Source organism: Choloepus didactylus, chromosome 1, assembly GCF_015220235.1.
Source record: "Choloepus didactylus isolate mChoDid1 chromosome 1, mChoDid1.pri, whole genome shotgun sequence".
NCBI classification, from domain to species: Eukaryota; Metazoa; Chordata; class Mammalia; order Pilosa; family Megalonychidae; genus Choloepus; species Choloepus didactylus.
Window position 1 is genome coordinate 104,357,929 of NC_051307.1, and position 21,974 is coordinate 104,379,902.

The window sequence follows — 21,974 nt, forward strand, 5'->3', positions numbered from 1 at the left end:
CTGGCAATTCTATATCGGAACCAATAAAGTGAACCTGTCCTGGGGGGTGGGGGGGTGGGGAGGAAAGGACTCAAATTACAGTTGGGGTAAAAAATAATTTTTGAAATAAAGTATTATTAAAATCCCTTTGGAGAATATCAGTATAAACTCATGATTTTTAAAAATATACTTGGAGAGTGAGCGGCAGGCCAGCTGACAGTAATGGGGCTGAGAGGCGGTATGGACAGCGGGCTGAAGACAAAGGCCAGAGGACTTGGATCTCAGCTAAAGGGCGGTATTCCAGTTACTGAACTTTCAGCAAGTGGCCCTGTTGAAAGTCAAGATCTTCTTTGGAGATAATTTCCTTGTGTGAAAAATGAACTCATGCCCAGTCATCTTCTTGAATTTTCAGAAAAGAATGCCTAGCTCAACCAAGATAAAATGAATTTTCCACACTGAGAAACATCCAGTATCTGTTTGCTCCACTAAAATTACAGGTGGAACTCAAGGCAGTGCAGCAGGCTCAGTGGCTTCCATTTCTTCTGAGCTCAGATTTTTCACTGGATATTTTGAGGGTAATGATGAGACTATTGGATTTAAAGATATTCTTAATGATCCATCACGAAGTGAAGTAATCGGAGAACCCACTTGATGGTTGAACATAAACTTGGTTTACTATAACACAGTTGTGCTGCTAATGAAAATAAGGACTGCATCTTGTTTATAGTTGTTTTTCTGCTATAATTTGATGTACACAACATTAGAAAGTACTGACATGAGAATTTTTGCCTAATAGCATCAGTGATCATTTGAAATTATTTGGTTCTTTGGTTTATGGCCATGTGACAATTGAAAACACAATTTTAAACTAGTTTTATATTAAAATAGTGGCCTTCTAAGTCTTTAAAAAAATCATTCTAATGAATACTATAAATCTGCCAGCAGGTTCCAAATAAACCCATTTTCCAGGTATTCCATAAATTTAATTTTGAATGATCATTATATATATTTGAATATGCAACCTTCATAGCATCTTTCAGAATAAATATTTGTAATTGATTTCACCAACAATTTCAAATTAAGAACAAAATATGATGTTTATACTTTACCCTGTTTCAGTATCAGTCATTAATACTCATAAGAATATTTGCTTTGTTGATAGCTATTTTAATTTACAACCATTCTTTGATTCCTTCAAGTTGAAAACTGTAAGTTCAGAGGTTTTGATTTTGGTCTTGCCTTTAAAGTGAAAAAATTAAAAAGTAACCAGCAGAAGTATATTAACCTGTGATTCTTCATAGATTTGATATATATTAATATATATTTAATATGTTACTAAGTAATATTGTTAAAGAAAAGTAAACCTCATCTTTCCGTGTTCTTACTTTATATGTAACATGATGCTTAAATTTAAAAAATTACAACCTTCATACATACACTCACACAATAATTTCTTTAAACATTTTTACCATGTTTGTTCTTTCTTGTAAGGTATTCTTTATGAATCTGGTACACAAAAATTAAAGATTTTTAGAACATTAAAAAATATATACTCTGAAAAGTTATCTCTGATATGACCTAAAATATTGTCCCTTTCCTGCACAAGACGTGTGTGTAGGTTTAGTGTCCAGATTACGGTCTCTAATGCTTCTTTGATCAATGACTGACATGTCTAATACATCTGGGTGAGCAAAGTTCAAGAGGGGGCCTGGCACAACTTGCTTCTTCCAGAAGATAATAATTCTATTTAAAAAATTAGGTAACCTCCCTGAGACTTTTGGGTTGGTTTGTTTGTTTTTCAGATAACTGGCATTATGTTAAGATTATGGTAGCAGAAAGAATAACTTCTAGACCTTCGTATTGCAAGCCTAATTTCAAGAAGATGTGAGTGTTGAGCTCCCCCTGAATCCCATAATTTGAGGGGTGCTTACCTGCCAGCATGAGCAGTCCATTTATTTATTTATCACCCATGGCACGTAGTGGATATTAAGCGAATCTTTATGGCTATGAGCTGAATAGCATTCACAACATTTATTACACTCCTGTAATACACAAATCCATATGCTATGGACCCTGTGGAGGCATAGTATACGGTTCCTGTGTTATTGAAGTTTACATCCATTGTGAACTGTGAAGGATATATATACAGTAAAATCTTGTAGCTATTTATTCATTAAATAAGATTTTGCTAAGCACCTACTGTGTTTTTGAATTTTGGTAGCCATTGGAGTAAACACAGAGATGAATAAGATAGTCTTGTGGGAGGAATGCAATGATACAGTATGGCAGGTACTGTAGAAAAGGTGAGTAAAACAAGTACCATCCAATGGATTGGCTTAACAACAGCAATTTATTGGCTCCCGGTTTCAGAGGCCGGAAAGCTGGCTTCTTCCTGAGGTCAGTATCTTCTGGCTGGTTGGCAATCTTTGGGGTTCCTTGGCTTTTCCCTCACATGGCGATATCCTCTCTTTCCTCTTCGAGATTCCATTGACTTCTGGTTTCTAGTTTCTCCCTGTGGCTATTTCCTTCTGTGTCCAATTTCCTTTGCTTATAAGAATTTCAGCCACATTGGATTAAGTTGTATCTTAATTCAGTTTGGCCACATCTTCACCAATAACATCTTGAAAGATCCTATTACAAATGGGTTAACACCCACAGGACCAGTGTTTCAGACCTGAAACTTGCCTTTTGTGGGGGACATGATTCAATCCCCAACAAGGTGTGTTTGAGATACTGGGGCGTTTATGGAGGATTTACCACTTGCTGAGCACTCACTGTCTCTCACAATTTCTTTCTTTTGTTTCATCTGCCAAATGCGGGTGGGGTTCATGCCTTAGTTTGCTCAAGGTAGGGGACTCTAGATGGTTTCTAGAGATCCCTTTCAGCTTTCAAATCTGTGACCATCTTAAGGAAAATGTTGAGATGGGCTCCTGATAGGTGTTGGTATTTTGAAGCCATCTGAATTATGGGGATGGGATCTATTTTAGATGGGAGGTGGATCTATTTGTTTTAAATAATGAAATATATAATAGATACAGAAGAGTACATAAAACATATACATAACATTTAAAGAATAATTAACTATAAATTGAAAACTTGCATCACTGACACCCAGGTTAGAAACTTAACCTTGCCAGTCCTCTGGAAGCCCTCCCATTCCCAGCAAGTACTTATCCTCTATCACAACCTCTCCCATCTCTCCCCTCAGAGATAACTACTATCTGAACACTTATGATAATTATTTCCTTGTTCTTTTTAGAAATATATTTGCCACCTATGTATAGATTCTGGACACAATATAGTGTAGGTTTTATTTTTTTTAAAAACTTTACTATGACTGTATATTTTCTTGTGACTTCTTTTTGCTCCACATTATGAGATTTTATCATGTTGATGTGGGTAGAAGTAATTAATTTTTATTGCTCTATAATATTCTAATGTATGTGTGTATCCGTTCTTCTGTTGATGGACATTTGCCTAGAGACATGGAAAACAATGCAATAGAATACAGAGAAATGGAATGAAGTACAGTGGAATGTAATTTGAGTCATTATAAACACGGCTGTTATGAACATTATCATACAGGCAACTTGGTGCAAATATCAGAGTTGCTTTGGGATATGCACCTAGGAGTGTAATTGCTAGATCATAGGGTTCTTAAATACTCAAACTTGAGAGATGACAAATTGTTCCCCAAAAAAGTTTTCATAAATCTCCCCCAACAATGTATAAAAGTTCATATTGCTCCTCATCCTTACCGACTGTTGACCTTATCAGGCATTGTTATTTTTGCCAATCAGTTAAGTATCTGACAATATCTTATTGAAGTTGTAATATGATTTTGTTTTAGTCCAGTCTTTTAACCAGAGCACATAGTTTATTTATTTTTAATGTATTTGCTAGTATATTTGGAATTGTATCTAATATCTGATACTTTGCTTTCTATTATTCTCACTGTATTTTGATTCTTTCTTTTCTTTCTTGCCTTCTTTTAGATTATTGTTTCCTAATTACATTATTTTCTCTCTCCTTTTCAAGACCACATATCAAAATCTCTGGGGTAAGAGTATATAGTTTTCAAAAGTTGCCCAGGTGATCTTTTTTAATACAGTTTTATTGAGATATATTCACACACCCTACAATCACCCAGTGTGCAATCAATTATTCACAGTACCATCATATAGTTGTGCATTCATCACCAGAATCAACTTTTGAACATTTTTCTTACTTCCCCAAAATAAATAAATAAATAAATAAAAGTTAAAAAGAATACCCAAAACATTCCATCCACCCCTTCCCACCCTATTTTTCATTTAGTTTTTGTCCCCATTTTTCTACTCATCTATCCACACACTGGACAAAGGGAGTGTGAGCCATGAGGTTTTCACAATCACACAATCACACAGTCACACCATGTGAGCTACATAGTTATATAATCATCTTCAAGAATCAAGGGTACTGGGTTGCAGTTGAACAGTTTCAAGTATTTCCTTCTAGCTATTCCAATACACTAAAAACTAAAAAGGGATATCTATATAGCACATAAGAATGCCCTCCAGAGTGACCTCTTGACTCCATTTGAAATCTTTCACCTGCTGAAACTTCGTTTAGTTTCATTTCACTTCTCCCTTTTGGTCAAGAAAATTTTCTCAATCCCACGATGCTGTGTCCAGGTTCACCCCCGGGAGTCATGTCCCACGTTACCAGGTAGATTTACATCTCTGGGAGTCATGCCCCACGTAGGGGGGAGGGCAGTGAGTTCACCTGCCACGTTGCCCAGGTGATTTTGATCTACCTACCTCCCCAAATCTTCATTACCGTGTCAGTTTCAGTTTCACATTGCAGCTTTTTGTATTATTGTAACAGCTAACATCTGAATGATAAATATTTTACAAAAGTAGTCATTAATTCATGTTATAAATAGGGGGAGGAGACTGGTTTTCCCCTCCCTCCCCCACTCCTGCCAATTTTGTTTGCAGAATACAGGTACACAGGCAGATTTAACCCCATTTCTTTATTTAAAAAAATATTATCTAGATTAAAAGCATGGCAGCACTGTACAATGAAACTGCCAGTGTGCAATGTGGCCCACAGCTGAAAGCATTTACACATTCATGAGCTCTGAAATTGTGGATTCTGGTGCAACCAAGTGCAATTTGCAGAAAATTGAAGAAATAACCATGCTAAGTACTACAAACAGGTTTTTTCTTGAGAGAAAAACAGCACTGTTGCACAGAAAGATGGATTATATAGGTCTCTCTTTACAGAGATCCCACACTAAGTTAAACCTCATACTAGGCCTTAGGGGATTGCATCATTTGAGCCAAAAACAAACAGATAAACCCTGACAGTTCTCACCCTCTATCTTCTTCTTTTCTTTCATGGCCTTTTGTTCTAGGGCCAATATTTCTTGGAGGTTCACTCCTGCATGTGGCTCCAGGCCAGGCCTTATGCGCCTCTCAGCTTCATTCAGTTCCTCAGAACTCACGGGTCCCTCCTCGTCTGGCCTGGGCTGGTGGCTGACTCTGGAGAAGGTCCCTACTGAGGTATGAGTGGCCCAGTTCTGAGGCCTTGGCCAAGTAATTCCCCATTTCTGGCCTCAGTTGTCTTAATTCAATGTCAAGACTTGGATTTTGGTTAAGAAATTGAGAGTTCAATAAGGAATTCTAAAAATAAAGGGTCCTGTTACAGCTATTGGTCAGTGGCTGTAAGACCTAGTTCTGTCCTTTCTGAGTCCTTAGTACAAGGATAGTGGAGAAACACTTCCTGCTCCAAGAAGGATCCAATGATGTTATCCTCTCTCCCACCCCATGTGGAAACCACCCTGGAGGCAAGTGCCAAGTCTGGAACTCATCACTGGAAACTGCCCATCTGTTTCCCAGCAGCCTTTCTCATTTCTGCTTGCAATCCACTCTTTGTGTCTCCAGATGTCTAGGGATCCAGATTTCCAAATAAAGAACAATGCAGCCTCCTTTGTACAGGTGAGGACACTGAAGTCCACAAGGAAATGATTTGACTAAGGCCATATAGAAGAAGGGTCAGAGCTGGGGTCTGCAGCCACATCTCCTGGTCTTTTCCCTGCCTGAGGCTACCTCTCTTCACGTGACTGGTGCTCTACACCTGGACTGTGCAAATTTGGAATCAAGTTCTTCTCTAGTCTCTGAAGTATTTAAATTGGGCATCAGGTTGCTGTGGAAACCCTATTGCCCGGCCTTATTCAGTAGCGATCTTGCAGCTCAGAACAAACTTGCTTCTCCATCAGCAGCCTTAGCATGGCCTGCTGCCAGGATCTAAATTTGAGCTCCAACAATTCTACGACTCTATGGATCTGAACTGTTCTTACTGTGCTTTTCACAGTGTGCTAAATTACATTCTATCTCACCAACTGGACTGAGATCTCCCTGAGGAAAGGAACCTCAGGTTACTTCTTTCTCAATCTCCATCTGTTAGGAGCTCAGTAAGTATCACAATAAATGAACATATGAATTTGGTTTCCAAAAGTCTGGATCCCAGTCTTGGATGAGGCACTTAGAAGTTGTGAAAACGTCAGTTTCTTGGACAACTGGAAAATAATTTCTGTCTTGGCCAGCACACAAGTCAAGCAGCTGGTGCTTGGCACGCAGTGAATGATGCTTGCAGCACATCTGGGGTGCAAGAGCGGCAGGTTTGCATCTCCCTATCCCTTATTTCTCCCTGGCTCCCTAGGGTGTCATAGTTACCACAGCAGATGACTATGGAGTATGTCTGGAGGAGGAGGGTGAAGCAGGGCCACTGAATGAATAGTCCTCGCCTCCTGGAGACCATTTTGAGGCCTGGGTGAACATGCTATGGGCTGGGCCTCCACCCTGCTCTCTCCACTTAATTAAGTGTCGCTACCCAACCCTGTCTCTAAAGCCTAGCTCAGGGCTCTGGAACTCCCCTTGGGGCTTCCCTCTTCCCCAGTTAGGGCTCTTGGCACCCAGCCTGGCTGTCATGGTAACAAATACCAAGGTGACAAGGGAAGGAGCTGGGTCCTGTTATCTGTTTGTCCCATTGATGAGGATTTCCAGACTATAGAAACCACCCTACATCTACACGGGCTCTTTCTGTGTTCTCACTCTAAAACTTCCACCCTGCCAGCAGGACCATGTGTACCAGTCTGACCACTTGTGAGTGGAAGAAAGTCTTCTATGAGAAGATGGAGGTGGCTAAGCCAGCCGACAGCTGGGAGCTCATCATAGACCCCAACCTCAAGCCCAATGAGCTGGCCCCTGGCTGGAAGCAGTACCTGGAGCAGCACGCCTCGGGCAGGTGAGAGGCCAAGTGAGGAGGGGCCTTGCAGACAGCCTCTGGGTCATGGCCCTGGGGGAACCTTCCAAGGGGCGGCAGAGAGCTATGTGGAGCCAGGTCCTGGAGTCAGCTCAGTAGGGGGCAGAGAAAATCAGCCAGGTGGATATGGAGGACTTGGTTCTAATCCCAGCTGGAACACTGACTCCTTCAATGACCATAGAAAAGGTATATTCTGCCTTTGGGTCTCAGTTTTCCATGTAAAATGAAAAGCTGTAATATCTTGAATGCTCCTGAAATCTTTGACATTTTTAATGTTTTTGGATTTTCATAATCTCTTAACGAGTGGTTGGAATTGAGAGGAGGAGGCTTTGAGGTCCACTGGGGAAAGCCTTAGCTAGGAGATGGGAGATCTGTGCTCTGGTCCTGGAAACATTCAGTTCAATTCAATTCAATTTGATTTGAATGGAGAAACATTTATTGGTCACCTGCTATGTGCTAGAAACTGGCTCTACCTCTAAATAGCTCTAATTTGAACAAGTCTCCTTTTCTGGGCCTCTGTTTTCATACTTGCAAAATGAGGGGATTGGCCTTAGATGCTCAGGCACATCCCTTCCAGCTCTATTATCTATGTGTCTGTGATGAAAAGACTTAGTTTTGGGCAGGACTTCCCTTAGGCCCTCAGAACTCCTGTCCAGGGCCCACACACCTTCCACTGAGCAAAGGGGACAAGCCCTATCTGAAAACCACACATCTTTCCCTCTTCTAGACATAATTTAAGACCAGGGCCACAGAATTTCCTGACCAAACTCCTTAAGCCCATTTCAGGGTCTACATAGGCCTCTCCCCTGGGTCCATTGTTTCTAGAGCAGACTTCTAGACCCCAGGGGAGGCCAAACAGTGGCTGTTTTCTGGGGGTGTGGACAAAACCCTCAGACCAGGTTGTCTACATATGTATGTGTGTGATGCTCCTTGTGGTGCAGGATGATGCTGAGGGCAGGCTGTGGAGGGGAGTTACGTTTGTACTCTTGCCCCAAGACCTGAAAATATTAGAGTGAACCTGTCTTTGTGACAGAAGGCAGAGAGGTAGAGGGGTGGAGCTGGTTCAGTTCAATTCAAATCAATTGAAGAAAAGCCTGTTGGACATCTGTATCACACTGGGTACTGACTTTGCCCCTAGCTAGCCTTTCATATGTGGACAGCTCACTTATTTGCTTTCTGTCTCAGTTTTGTCTTAGTAGAATGATGACTAAATGATCCTTAAGGGCCTCCCAGTTCTGATATTCTTGGATTTACGATCTGGTGTCTGGTATGAGAAAGGGGAAAAACACTGGATAGGTTTAATTTAAAAAAAAGTGTAAGAAGCTCCTGAGCTGGTTGATGGGAGGGGTTGTAAACTTGGGCCCAGGAGCCCAAGAGTTTAGGGGCTGAGCTGGAAGGCCAGGCAGCTCCTTTTGCTTCAGGGGTCAGCTACTCCTCTTTCTGGCTAGAGACCTGTGGCTCCCAGCTGGCCCCAGCAGGCCTGGATAACTACTTCCTTTGTGCTCCTCTGGGCACAGGCCCACTCTGCCTCTAGGGCTTGGGATGCATAAACCTTGGTGCCCTGCAGCTCTGGCCCAACTTGACAGGGGTTGGGGTGAGCAACCCCTATTGGCCCAGGAACAATCAGGCTGTTCTGCCCTGCCAACAGTGCCTTCAGCTGTGCTGGGTATTGCACTGTGCTCCTGTTGTCATGTCTGTCCCACAGTCTGGGCTGCATGGTGCTTGGTATACTGTATGTAGGTGCTGAGTGATATCTGTTGGATTGAATTTAGATCCTCATCAAAGTTCCTTCAAGGCTATTGTACAATGGGCCCAGAGAGGGCCAGTGATGAGGGCAGACTTGGCGTAGTGGACACTCAACTTCCTGTGAAGCCTCTTTTACAGGGGTCTGGAAAAGGTTCAACTCAGGGATGGAAGGAACTGCTGTGGAGGTAATGAGTGCTCAGCTACTGAAGGTGTGCAAGTGTTGGGTAGAGACTCTTGGGGAGTGGGGCTGGCTATGAGCCTGAGAGATGTTTCCTGATGCTGGGGCCCTAGGGAACTCAGATTAGGTAAAGCTGCCTGTGTGTGTGTGTGTGTGTGTGTGTGTGTGTGTGTGCATATATGTATGTATGTACCTGTTGGGGGGGTGGGTGGCAGAAGATGGAGATCAGGATCCACTTTCACAAGCCCCACTGCAGGGATTGAGTGGGATGGGATCTAGGACAGGCTTGACAAGGGACAGACGTGTCCTTTGTGAAGGTGTAGGAACCAAACTCCATAGCCCTCCCCAGGCAGGTCTAGCCATCCATCCACTGCCTATTATCATCCACGGTGATGAACAGAGGGCCCACATATTCCAGCATCTATGCCTGACACAGTTAGAGCATCTCCTCTTCTCTCCTGAGCAGGCAGTATGCACAAGTGAGAAGGTGCATGTCTTCCCCGCTATCAGGTCACCCTGCATTTCACAGCTGAGAAATAAGGCCAGAGAGGGGTGTGGCCTCTGCCACTTCCAGCAAAAGCCCCCAGTGCATTAGGCTTTGGGGTTGCTAAGGCTGATGGAGAGCACAGGGAAGGCAGGCCTGGGGTGGGCAGAGCACTGCTGGATGTCAGACGGCTCAGGCTCCAGGCTCCAGAGGAGCCTGCTCCGGTCCCTGGGGCGCTCTGCAGAGGAGGCAGGAGCTGGCAGACTCTGGAGTGCTCATGAACCCAAGGGACAGTAAACACTCAGTCTCCATTGCCAGTTCAGGGCTCCCCTCTCCTTTCCAGGCTGGCCCAGGGTGGGCTGTTGTTCAGAGATCTGTCCTCTCTGCAGGTTCCACTGCTCCTGGTGCTGGCACTCCTGGCAGTCGGCCCACGTGGTCATCCTCTTCCACATGCACCTGGACCGCGCCCAGAGGAAAGGCTCCGTGCGCATGCGCGTCTTCAAGCAGCTGTGCTTCGAGTGCGGCACGGCTCGGCTGGACGAGTCGAGCATGCTGGAGGAGAACATCGAGGGCCTGGTGGACAACCTCATCACCAGCCTGCGCGAGCAGTGCTACGAAGAGGACGGAGGCCAGTATCGCATCAATTTGGCCAGCCGCCCGAACAGCGGGCTGCACCGCAGCGAATTCTGCGAGGCCTGCCGGGAGGGCATCATGCACTGGAAGCCCAGGGAGAAACTGCCGGAGGAAGAAGCGACCTGCTCCGGAGCCTCCAAGCTAAAGGCCCAGGGGGTCTCTGGCTACAACTTCTTCTCCCTTCGCTGGTGCCTCTTCTGGGCCTCCCTCTGCCTGCTCGTTGTCTATCTGCAGTTCTCCTTCCGCGGCAGCTCTTCCTTCTTTTAGTGGAGCTGGCCATAGGTGCAGGGGATGGCTCATGGGGTGGGGAAGAGGGGAAGATACAGTTCTTGTCTTGATTCTGCTACCGGTTCAATACATGACCCTGGACAGCTCAGTCATCTCTCTGGGCCTCAAGTTTATTTCTCTGCAGAATGAGGGGTTTGCACTAGCAGAAATTTAATGGTCCTTCTGCTAAATTTTACAGCATGGAGGGAAAAGGAGAAGGGTCCAATAGAGGTTTCAGAACTCCCAGGTTTGGTGTTAGCACTCAACCCACAGAGAGGTATCTTCTCCTTTCACATATTACACTTTGATCCCTACCCTTCCTTTTGTGTCACTTCCATATCCCACAACCCATTACGACCCCATTAGGTTCTGTCTTGCCCTTGCTCATTCTCAAGTTCATGCTCAGCTGTCTTTGGCCATCCTGCCACAGTTCTCCTTGGAGAGGGTTGGTGCCCCTGGGAATATACATCTAGTCCCTCTCCTCAGAGTCTGCTCCCACCATTCTGAAAGGCTGATTTTACTCTGGTGCTGGGCCCACTCAGCTCAGATGGTAGGAATTGTCTGCATCTGCCTATCCAACTTGATAGCTATTTAAATGTAAATTAATTAAAATTAAATAAAATTAAAAATTCAGTTCTTCATTTGCACTAGCCACATTTCCAGTGCTCAATAACCACATGTGGCTAGTTGCTTCCATATTGCACAATGCAGATGTAGAACATTCCCATTATCACAGAAAGTTCTACTCAACAGCACTTAAATGTATGTAGACTCATACAGTAATAGGTGGGCACAGGCTCAAAGGTGCAGCCTGAAGCCTTATGGGGACAGGGGCAGATGGGGCGGGATGGAGTGTGATAGAGAAACACAAATAAATATGTAACCTCTGTGCTCTGGGCTGTCAGTTGATTGGAATCTGTGGGTCCCAGTGTTATCCAAACTTATTTCCAGGATGCTTCTAGAAGGTCCAATATTAGCCACCCCCCCTTCCTTCCTGATTTGGATAAGGCAGACCTTATAGTTAAGGGATCCTGGCACAGGAGGCAAATCACAGTGGTGGCATACCAATTACTTACAACTCCATTTGTAGTGTCCAGATACTGCAAATGCCACAGCTGTGTCTTAAAGGAAGTGCCAGGTTAAGACAGAAAGTTATGTCCAAAATGGGTTGTCAAGGAAAATACAGATTACGCAAGTGTTGGGAGGCAAGGTAGGTTGCCAAATGGGACTTGGAGAGTCAGGAAAAGGGAAAACGAGAAAAGCAGTGATGACCACATGGACACCACACCCTCAAGACTACCTTCCTTTTGGAATATTGTGCTGGGCCAAAATTTCTTGAAGTGGGCAAAGTCATAGCATGTTTTAATTTAGGGTGTTCCTGAGGTGGGCTTCCATGATTGTTTTCCTGGGCAATTGCTTTCCCAGGGATTCCCATCCTAGACTTCTTGTAACGTTGCTGCACTTCCTCTGTGAACTTCCTTGGTATCTTGTGGTGTCTGGTCAAGGGTCTGGGGTGTATGAGGCCTGGCAGGATGCTTCTGGAAAGTCCAATATTACCACCCCCCTTCCTTCCTGATTTGGACAAGGCAGACCATATTCTGAGAGGCTTGGCTTCCTAATGCCCTGTTATCATAGATGATTCCCAGCCAACCAAGAACTGTAAACAATTGAAAAGAGGCTGCAAGAATCTCAGCAGAGATGAAACTTTCGGCTTTCATTTTACATAGAGAGTACCAGTGTCCATAAGGGGCAACTTGCTTGAGGACTGGTTGAAATTCACTGCAAGACAGTGGCTGTGTGTGTGTGTGTGTGTGAGTGAGTGTGTGTGTCTTGGTTTGGGGCTTGGAGAATATATTCTTGTGCTCTGCAGAAATGTGTGCAACTGTGGCCCCAGTACTTGTGCATGATGTAAGGAGATGATCCTCTGTCATTGTGTATGAAAGTACAGTGTGGCAGATTCTGTAGTTGTCCTAGTTTCTTGGGATAGTGAGGAAGGGGATGAAGCAGATCTGTGGAAGTAGATCTTCCAAGTGGCAGTGGGGCAATATGTCTCCATTCAAGGGAGACTGTGAACAAAGGGAAGGCTGAGCAGTGGAGGCTGAATAACACCTGTCTCCCAGCAAATTCCTGTTTGTATAGTCAATGAGACCACCCTCTCAGGGGGATGTATTTGCTATGCTCACTCCCTCAGGCATAGTTGTGGCTTGGGTGGGTAGTTAGACTTATGGACTGGGGCTTGATGACGCTGTGTCAACTATTGTTTGGAGTAGGAAACAGAAACTCTCCTACTTACACCCCCAATAATTCCCTGACATTCACATCCTCTGTATCCCATTTTCACAGCCTCTGCCCCAAGCTGGGGCCTGAGAACTAAAGGTGAGGTTCAGGGGGCTAAGTTGTCTGGTTAAATGGGTCCCATCTGCCCTCTGTACATGAAAGGAAGGCTTTATTCTTCCCCTGCTTTGGCAGGGCTTTCTGGTGGCTAGTCTGGATTTCACTGTGGGCCTTCAGGAGCAAAGAGCAGGGCAATCTGGAAGAATCTCTGCCTTTCTTCAGTTGGGAGCAGCAGTGGAGGTACAGAAAAAGCATTGAGCTGGAGCATCTGTGGACAAGCAGCCATGTGAGGTTCTGTGTTCACTTCCGTCAGTTCACATAGTGTCGGCGAGGCTGTAGAGAGAGTGCACTCTGCAGGGGCTGTTGCTCAACCTTAGACACATGGTGGCTTCGGGGACAATGAAAGCCAGAAGACCTGGGGATCAAATGGTCTTCAGAGGACTGTCTGCCCCCTGCCTTAGTCTACCCTGGGAGTTTCAAGGGGTCATGAAAGGACAGGTTTGGGATAAAGCAGTGCCAACAGGATCTCTCATTGAAATTGTGGTTTGTGGAGCTAGGGGTATACTGCCAAGATTGTGTCAAGGGGCAGGATCATGCCTCAGATGGGACAGTAAAGCTGGGGGCATCTGAGGTCAGGACAGAGAGTAGAGGGATGGAGAGCAATCCAAACCTGGAAGTGAGGCTTAGGGGGTTAGACTGGGAGAAATGAAATAAGTTCTGGGCAAAATTCCAGAAGATGGACTTATTCTACCCCTCCTCTATTGGCTCATTTTCTCAGCACATAAATATACCTGTATCTTTTTCATATTTACTAGAATGACCCTTCTCTGACTCCATGTAACACTCTAATACAGCCATGTATTTTTTTTATTCCTGCAAAGCCAAATTCTCAAAGGGGTAGATTACATTTACCTTCACTTCTTAACTCCTTAATCCATGGAAGTCTTGTTTCCACGCTGCCACATACACATTGCCAAGCAAGTGGCCACTTTTCTGTCTGCATCTTACTTGATGTCTGTGTTGTATTTTACATTCCTTGCTTGAAGCTCCCCCTCAGCTTCCATGACAACCCTTGCTCCTGGTTCTACTTCTGTGCTCTTCCCCCTGTGATGTTCTTTGTGGATGCATTTTCCTCATGTATCCCTTAGCTGCTGGTTCCCTAGAATTCTCTTCTCACTCTGTTCCTTTCTGTCCATAACATGCCCACCATGACTGGAATTTTCACCTGTATGTGAACTCCCGGGTCCCTGTAGCTCCTCTAAGCATTTCCACTGCACTTCAGACTCAACACGCCAATAGGTCTGTTCACTGGGAGCTCCCATCTAAAACAATATGAGCAAAGCTGAGCTCATCATTTTGTCATCCAAACTTGCTTGTCCTACTTCTTGGAAACCTGGGAGTTATCTCCTGACCCTCCCTCACTGCCCTACCTGACTCTGCACTAATCATTAATCATGTCCTGTTGCTTGTTCTTCCCAAGTACTCCTGGGACTGGTCTACTTTCTATCCTTAACAGTTACTGCTGCCCAAACTCAGTCATTTGGTGTCTCTAGCCTCGGTAGCCTCCTTAATTATCTTCATGTCTGAAGCCTTTCCCCTTACAACCCATCTTCCTCTCTTCATCTGTCCCAGGGCGATTTCTTAATAATCAGATGCAGTCATCTCACTCTTCCTGCTTTTATGGACAAAATTTAATCTCATTATCAAGGCATATCTCATTTCCCAGATAATAATAACACATAACATTTATTGAGAAAGGGCTCAATAAGTGTTCACTATTACAATTATTTACTGTCTGTGAGGGGCTGTGCTAAGCACTTTATGTGCATTGTGTCATTTAATTCTGAAAACAGTCCTTTGAGGCGGGTACTATTACTATCTCTGCTTTATGGCTGAGGCTTACAGAAGTAAGGAAACTGGTTCCTGGTGACCCAGTTAGTAAGTCACAGTGCTGAGACTGAAATCCAGGATCTCTCTGCCTCCAGAACTTGAGTTTTCAATCACCATGCTATCCTGCCTCTCAAATCAGCCAATGTTCCTTAAACTCTGATGCTTACTTTCCCTGGAACACCTTCCTCACCTGATTTTCAAAAGGGACTCACTCCCTCGGTCTCAGCTTAAGCCTTAGCTCCTCTGTGAAGTGTCTTTCATAGCTCCAGGTGGTGTTAGGATCGCACCACCGTGAGGCTACTTCTGTGACTGCACTTTGCATATTGCATTGACATTCCTTTTTGCATCTGTGTCTGCCTCTGAATGTTAGTTGTTTTCCATCTTTCTATCCCCAGCACCTGGCACAAAGCAACTGCTTCACCAGAATGGTTGACCAACTAAAGGCTTCTCTGGTTGGATGCAACATTCCCCACTGCACCTCCCCCTGCCCCCCAAGAACCATCCTGTGCATGATTCCTGAGCTGTGATATCCCCAAGCTGGAAGGGAAGGAAATTCAGACTTTGTGCCAGCTATTATGTCTAATTTCCCATTAATAACATCCCATGAGATAGGTACTACAATTACCCACATTTGCAGAGGGGAAACTGAGGCTTAGCAAGATGTCCAGTTTTGTAAGGCTGGTGAGCTGATTAGTGTAAACCTGGTACTGGGGTCCAGGCTGCCAAGGAGTGAAGAATGAAATAAACCTGTTTGAGATACAAGACATATATCGAGACACAGCTAAGACATGGCGTGGGGACCACAGCACTTCAGCCAGAGGGCAGAATTGCCCACTAACATCTGGATGATGGCCGGACTTCAGACCAGTACCCAAGACCGGGAGGGAAGTCAGACTTCTAGAAACCTGGGATTAGAGATGTCTGAGAAATATGCAAAAATTGCCTGAGAGATTTGCTGACAACCAGTTTAGAAGAGAACTCTTGTAGGCAGTTGGCTTGAGATGAACCTGGGGCTCATGTACCATTGCTACTGTAGTATAGAATGAATATTTGCTCTCTAGCCTCCCCCAAGAGGCCTCTAAGGCCTGTCAAGAGGAGATGCTCCATATTTTTTTTTGTTTGTTTCTATATATATGCTGTAACTACTCCTCCATGGTAGGTATTTAAAAAAGGCAATGCTTTATAACCCCCTTGTGTATCTTTGTGCTGATTTTGCACCATTGAGTTGGCAGTTATGGCTTGCACCGACTGCTGGTTTGTAAGTTGTTTGCAGATTACCTGATAAAGATGACAGTCCATGCAAGGGAACACTGTGCTGGGACTCTAAAAATATTGACATCAGTCCAATGATAGTGTGAAATGAGTGAGTACAAACCTATTCTTACCCCTGGAAAAATGGTGCATGGAGAATATTCTATGGTTATATAACTGTATTCCTTCACTTTTTGTTCACCAAGTCAACATACATCTGCTCTTGTCTATTTTATTCCTGGCTTGTCTTAAGTCCCAAGATAACAAAGATAGTTAGATACAGTCCCTGACTTGGAGAGGTTAAAATGGGTGGGAGGAGTCCAACGTGTGTTAATAACTGCTGTGCTAGTAAAGGGAGAACCTAGTCACACCTAGAGAACGAGGCATTAGGAATGATTTTCTCCCAGAAGAGGAGTCATGAGGGGGCATATTTTGAAGGATGAGCAGGCACAGGCTGGGAGCTCAACGCTGGGGCTGACAGGCAGCTGAGTCCATCCCTGGCCAAGCAAAGAAGAGAGACCAGAGGTGGAGCTAATTTCATGTTTGGCAAGCAGTGAGCAATCAAGTACCAGAAGAGCGCAGGGAGGATGGAGCACGAGAGGAGGGGGCATCATGGGCAGAGGAGGACTGGCTACAAATAGGGCAGAAAAAAAAGGTAGGCTGCAGCTGGGTGAAGGCAGCCGTTCGGATCAAGTAAGGAGTAAGGTCGTTGATGTGTGGTCAGTAGGAGCATTTTGATTTGTGATAAATATTTTATTGTCATTTTTAGGACTTGTATTTAAAAGCAAAAAAAAAAAAAAAAAAAAGAGGAGCTGTGAAGTAACAACTCTACCTTCTACAAACATTTGAATGCCTATATATTTTGAACTAGGCTCCAGGCATGTGTTAATCAGCATTCAGTTTTTCTCCCCTCATTCTGATCTTTCTCTACCAATCTTTTGTTTCTCACTCAAGCAGTTGAGAAGAGTTTCAGTTCCATCTTTAGGTATAGAAATAATGATCTGTTCAAGTGCTTTGTGGAAATGTGAATTTGGACTGCAAATCACAAACCCAATAACTAGTCAAATAACACAGAAAGCTTTGTTTATTCAGTGATGACAATAAGGTCAATTAACTAAATAATAAGTGAAACAGGTAATTCATTTCTGGATCCAGTTGTTCACACATGTTGAATTTGGTTGAGAGCTGTTACAGTATAGATGATTTTACTTTTTGCTTGTTTTCTGCAATAAAAATGTATTACTTCCTTAAAGATTTAAATACACATAGTTCCACATACATTATGCACTGTAGACTTATTAAGGAAGAGTAAATGTTCCTAATAAAAATAAAATATAGGAAAATTTTCAGTATATATATATGTGTGTGTTCATTTGTTGAAGTGTGTAAAGAGGAGATGAGAAAAATAAAAGCAGCCCTGCCCTCTGGGTGCTGGCCTGGCATGCACGGCTAGAGTTTACCAAACACCAACATCTGTCAAGGCCATTCTGTGATGACGACAAATGAAGGCAAGAACAAGACTACTCCAGAATTGTGTCTGAACATGACAAAAAATAGGCAAAAAACTTTTTTCTGACTGTAATATATTTAAATGAGAAATTAAAACAAAAGGGTTAACACCAAAATAAAAAAAAAAAATCAAGTATTTGGAAATTTTAAATGTGTTATCTTTGGGATAAAAGATTTCCCAGATTTCATATATTTGCAGCTGATTTAAAAATTTAAGAAGGTGAACCCTATATATAAAAGTTAACTCTTTTGTAATGATTCTTAACCCTTTAAAAATTTATTTTACTGTATTGTTAGAATTTTAAAAATCATTTTCCTATAGAAAGTTATACAAAAAATGTTTATCATACTAATGATTACCTCTGCATTTTTAGAAAATATTTTTGCACTCATATTCTTATGTCTGTTTTAAGAAAGTTACATCAGCTATTAATTCTTTTAGTAGATCGGGAGGAATTTAATATACCCTCTTCTCCCACCAACCTTGATTTCCAGTTTTATTAGAATAATCTAGTATTTTATAACTAAATGAATAAAATATTTTATAGTTCATACATTCTCTTTCAAGATTTATGTTTGACATATGCATATGTTTTGTAATATTAATAAGAAATTTAGGAATCAACTCTAAATTTTACAAGTTCCTTTCTCCTCACCATTTTATACCAGTCCACTCTACGTTTGAGCTCATTATTTTGATTTACTTTGCTTCTTTCATTTGATGTACTTTTGCAAGTAATATTTTCTGGGAGGGTCGGTGGATAGCATGCTGTATGAGAAAGGCTTTCTGTTGCTTTCACCCATAAAAAGTAGCTTGGTTAACTATTAAATTCTATGATCACAACCTTTGTTGTCTTTTTTTCTTTCAAACCTTGGTAGACATTATTTCAATGTCTTCTGGAATTTATTGTGGCAGAGAAAAATTCTACTATTGACCTAATGTATTTTCCTTTTACATTGTCTGACTTTTTTTTTTCTTTAATTAATGCAATATCTTCATAAATCTTCTGGTGAATTTTTCCCCCTGTTTTCTGTAGTAGCTGTCCATAGTAGACATTTACTGTGATTCTTTAGATTTTTTCAGTTGTTTGAACTATATGTGTACTCTGTATTTAATGACTTTTCTCTGCTGATTTTTACAATGGGGTTGCTGGTGGGGATCTTGAATCAGAGATTGTGTGGTGTCTCTCCAGGTTATTTGATCTCACACAAAGGGAGAAGGAAAACATTTTATTTTGCCAGTGTTCTTATCCAGAAGAGCAGTAAAGGGGGTGGTCGGGAGAGACCCCCACCCAGACGCAGCCACAGAGAAGGAACGTGGTGATGCATTTCTTTCAGGGCACTGCTTTTCTCACTGACTGTCATGAATATCCTTGTTGGGAGTTGACCTTGTCAGCATCTCTTTGCTGTATATTTCATGCCAAACGTAATCTGGAAACTAGTTCAGTGACCTGACACTTCTTGTGTGGGGACCTGGTGCTGTTCTGCAGTCACAGCAAGATTTGCCCCTATCAACTGTCCTTCCTTCTGTCCTCATTTCCAGACACTGACACTTCAAGTTTGGGAATGTTAGTGCTGTTCTGTGAGGGTCAGGGAGATGGGCCTCTTAGTCCCAAGATGAGCTTTGATTTTTTTCATACGTAGACCCACACACTCAATTTTATCATTATGCTACTATATCGTACACACGTTTCCCAATGTTTTGTCTATGTGGCTTTTAAGCCTCTATGGGTTCTGGTAAATGCAGAACCCTCTGTAATCTGCATTTCTTTGATTATGCCAAGGGGGAATTCGGAAAGTTTGGAAGGTTTGAAAGTTAGATGAATGGGCTGAATTAACCATCTTGGACATGAAGTTATTACTTCTAATTTGCTGTTCTTTATCTCCTGTTGTGAACTAATTTAAATCTTCACTAGAAGATGGACAGGTATAAATAACTGGAATGGATTTAGATGCATGTTAAGTGATCCTTAAATAATTGTACTTTAAAAATTAGCACTTTGTATTCATATGTTTCTGGTCCTTTAAAGAATGCCTTTCCTAGCTGTAGCAAACACTGGTTGTCTCATATTATTTGTTGTGTCCTTTTTCCATAGAAAGAGGATTTTAGCTGGGCACATGACTTCTCAGAGTAAAGACTACTTATCCAGACTCCTTTGCAGTAAGGCATGACTGTTCTACTAAGTTCCAGCCAATGGGATATAAGTTACACAAAAGTTACTTGTCACAATTTGGGGGAAAACTTCCTTAAAAGAAACTGTTTAGGTTATATATTGTTGTATAACAAATCATCTCAGAGCTTAGTGGTATAAAACAACAGTAACCATTTTATTATCTCTCATAATTGTTGTTGATCAGGAATTTGGGAAGGGCTCACACGAGTGAGTCACAAAATCTGCCCTGTTTCACAGACAGGAGGCATGCCCCTCCCCCCTTCCAATGGGAGGAATGTCAAAGGCCCGTTAAGAACGTGTGGAATGGGAGAAGTTGTTACAGCCATTTTGGGAAATACAGTGTCCAACAGGTAATGATCAATAACAACCATGTGTTCTTCTCACTTCTCTTCTTTCTCCTTTTTCCATCCTGTTGTGTGAACACAGTTGCTGTTCATAAGGTCAAGACCACACATGGCAGAGAGATGACCTAGATGTTACTCTAGTCCCTTATCCTCCCTGGACTGTCAACCTGGAATTGTGTGTGCAAGAGAAATAAACTTCCCTACTTTTAAAGAAGTTTTGCTGTTTTGCGATTTTTGTCTCTTGGAGCCAAATCCACCCACATACATCAGGCATTAGTTCATCGCTTGGTGGAGCTGCAATTACACAGTTCTACATGCTGCTCCTCAAACACACTGTGTGTTTTCACCACTTCCCACCCTCAAGCACACTGATCCCCAAGCCTGCCATGTTCTGGTTTCCATTCTTTGCCAAAGGCTGAATTATTCCCTTCCTTTAAATCCAACAACAAATGGCATCTGTTAAGAAGTCTCCTCTGATACCCAGAGACAGAATTAAGGACATCTTCCTGCACACTCCCATAGACTGTTTCTTGAACCTGTACTTAATGAATTCATCCTGTCCTGTTTGATGGTTGTTATCTCTATATCTCTGGCTAAGCTGGAAATGTCTTGAAGTCCGGGAGCATTTTACATTTATCTTTCTAAGCCTCCTGCTTGCCTATTTCCCAGTGCACCTACGCAGTATGTTTCAATATTTTTGTTCTACATATCCCTATTAAATATTTCATAGGAGAGAACTTTGCATCCATAATTTTGTATTTTTTTTTCTTAAAGAGATCTTCTACCCTCCAAATTGTATAAGCTCCAGGATCCAAAAAATCTGGATCCATCTCTTCCTGTAAGATAGAATATTGGAAATTATCCCTGAGGACAGAGTAGATTTTGATAGATGGACATAGGCATGCATGTATTGCACATAGATGGAGTGTTCAGCCTGACTGAAATGCATGAGCCAGTTTAGGGAAGAGTGAGCACGCATGTTTTCTGAAGAGTAAGGGATGAGGGGGAAATAAATGTGGCACTATATTGCTAAGAGCTGAAAACCTGAGTAAGGGGTGTGGACTTTTTTTTTCAAAAGACAGTGGTTTGGGGGCTTGGGCAAGATGGCGGCACAGAGAGGAGTGGAAGCTAAGTAGTCCCCCTGGAACAACTGAAAAAAAAACCAGAAACAACTAGTAAATAATCCAGAATAACTGCAGGGGGACAAACGAGACTGTCCACTCATCATACATCAACCTGAATTGGGAGGAATGCCCAGGATCACAGCATAAAATCTGTAAGTAAAACCTGCAGATCCAAGTCACGAGAACCCTCACCCATAGCCTGAGCTGCAAAGCCTCGTGGTGCCAGAGAGAAGCTCTCTCCCAGCAAGCAAATATAGCTCAGCTGAGCTCCAACTGGGGTTTTAAGTAGCGAGTGTGAACTGCTCACTACAGGTACAAATCCCCCAAAAAACAGACAGAGACTTTGGGGGATGACTGACCTTGGAGAGCCGGAGGGTCACCTTGGACTAGGTCTGAAGGGGACTCTCTGTTTCTTTTTTGGCAGAGAAAGCCCCAGTCATTTTCAGTTTCCAGGGCTGTGACTCAGAGAAGGGTGGAGACAGCACAAGCAGAGAGAGAGACCATTGAAATGCTAATGACCCCCCAGGGGGTCTATCTTCTCTAAGAGGAAAGGGGTGGGGCCCTTTCCATTCAGAACCAGACCCCAGAGCCTGGGGGAACATGGCCATGCCTCTTCACACCAGTCAAGAATTATAGGCTAACAGGCATCACCTGCTGGGCAGAAAAGCACAGTGACCTGAGGCATCACAGGGTGGAGCAATTTTCTAAGACACACCCTTAGGGAAACCAGATACTGAATATTTCTTCCCTCTG

At 43.0% G+C, this 21,974-nt stretch overlaps 1 protein-coding gene and 1 pseudogene across 1 annotated transcript; both read left to right on the top strand.

The window, feature by feature from the left end:
• Window positions 1–219: 219 nt before the first annotated feature.
• On the top strand, window positions 220–660 carry LOC119519488 (annotated as a pseudogene).
• A 6,445-nt stretch (window positions 661–7,105) lies between these two features.
• Window positions 7,106–10,595, top strand: RTP2 (receptor transporter protein 2). The gene is made up of 2 exons (XM_037844852.1): window positions 7,106–7,269; window positions 10,085–10,595. The coding sequence occupies exons 1-2, from the start codon at window positions 7,106–7,108 to the stop codon at window positions 10,593–10,595; spliced, it is 675 nt and encodes a 224-aa protein (XP_037700780.1).
• Window positions 10,596–21,974: the final 11,379 nt, after the last annotated feature.

What these genes read in the sequence shown, in the direction of transcription:
- RTP2 (XM_037844852.1), top strand. Translation starts at nt 7,106, where the DNA reads ATGTGTACCAGTCTGACCACTTGTGAGTGGAAGAAAGTCTTCTATGAG. An exon ending in GAGCAGCACGCCTCGGGCAG is followed by an intron (nt 7,270 to 10,084) that starts GTGAGAGGCCAA and finishes TCCTCTCTGCAG; the next exon opens with GTTCCACTGCTCCTGGTGCT.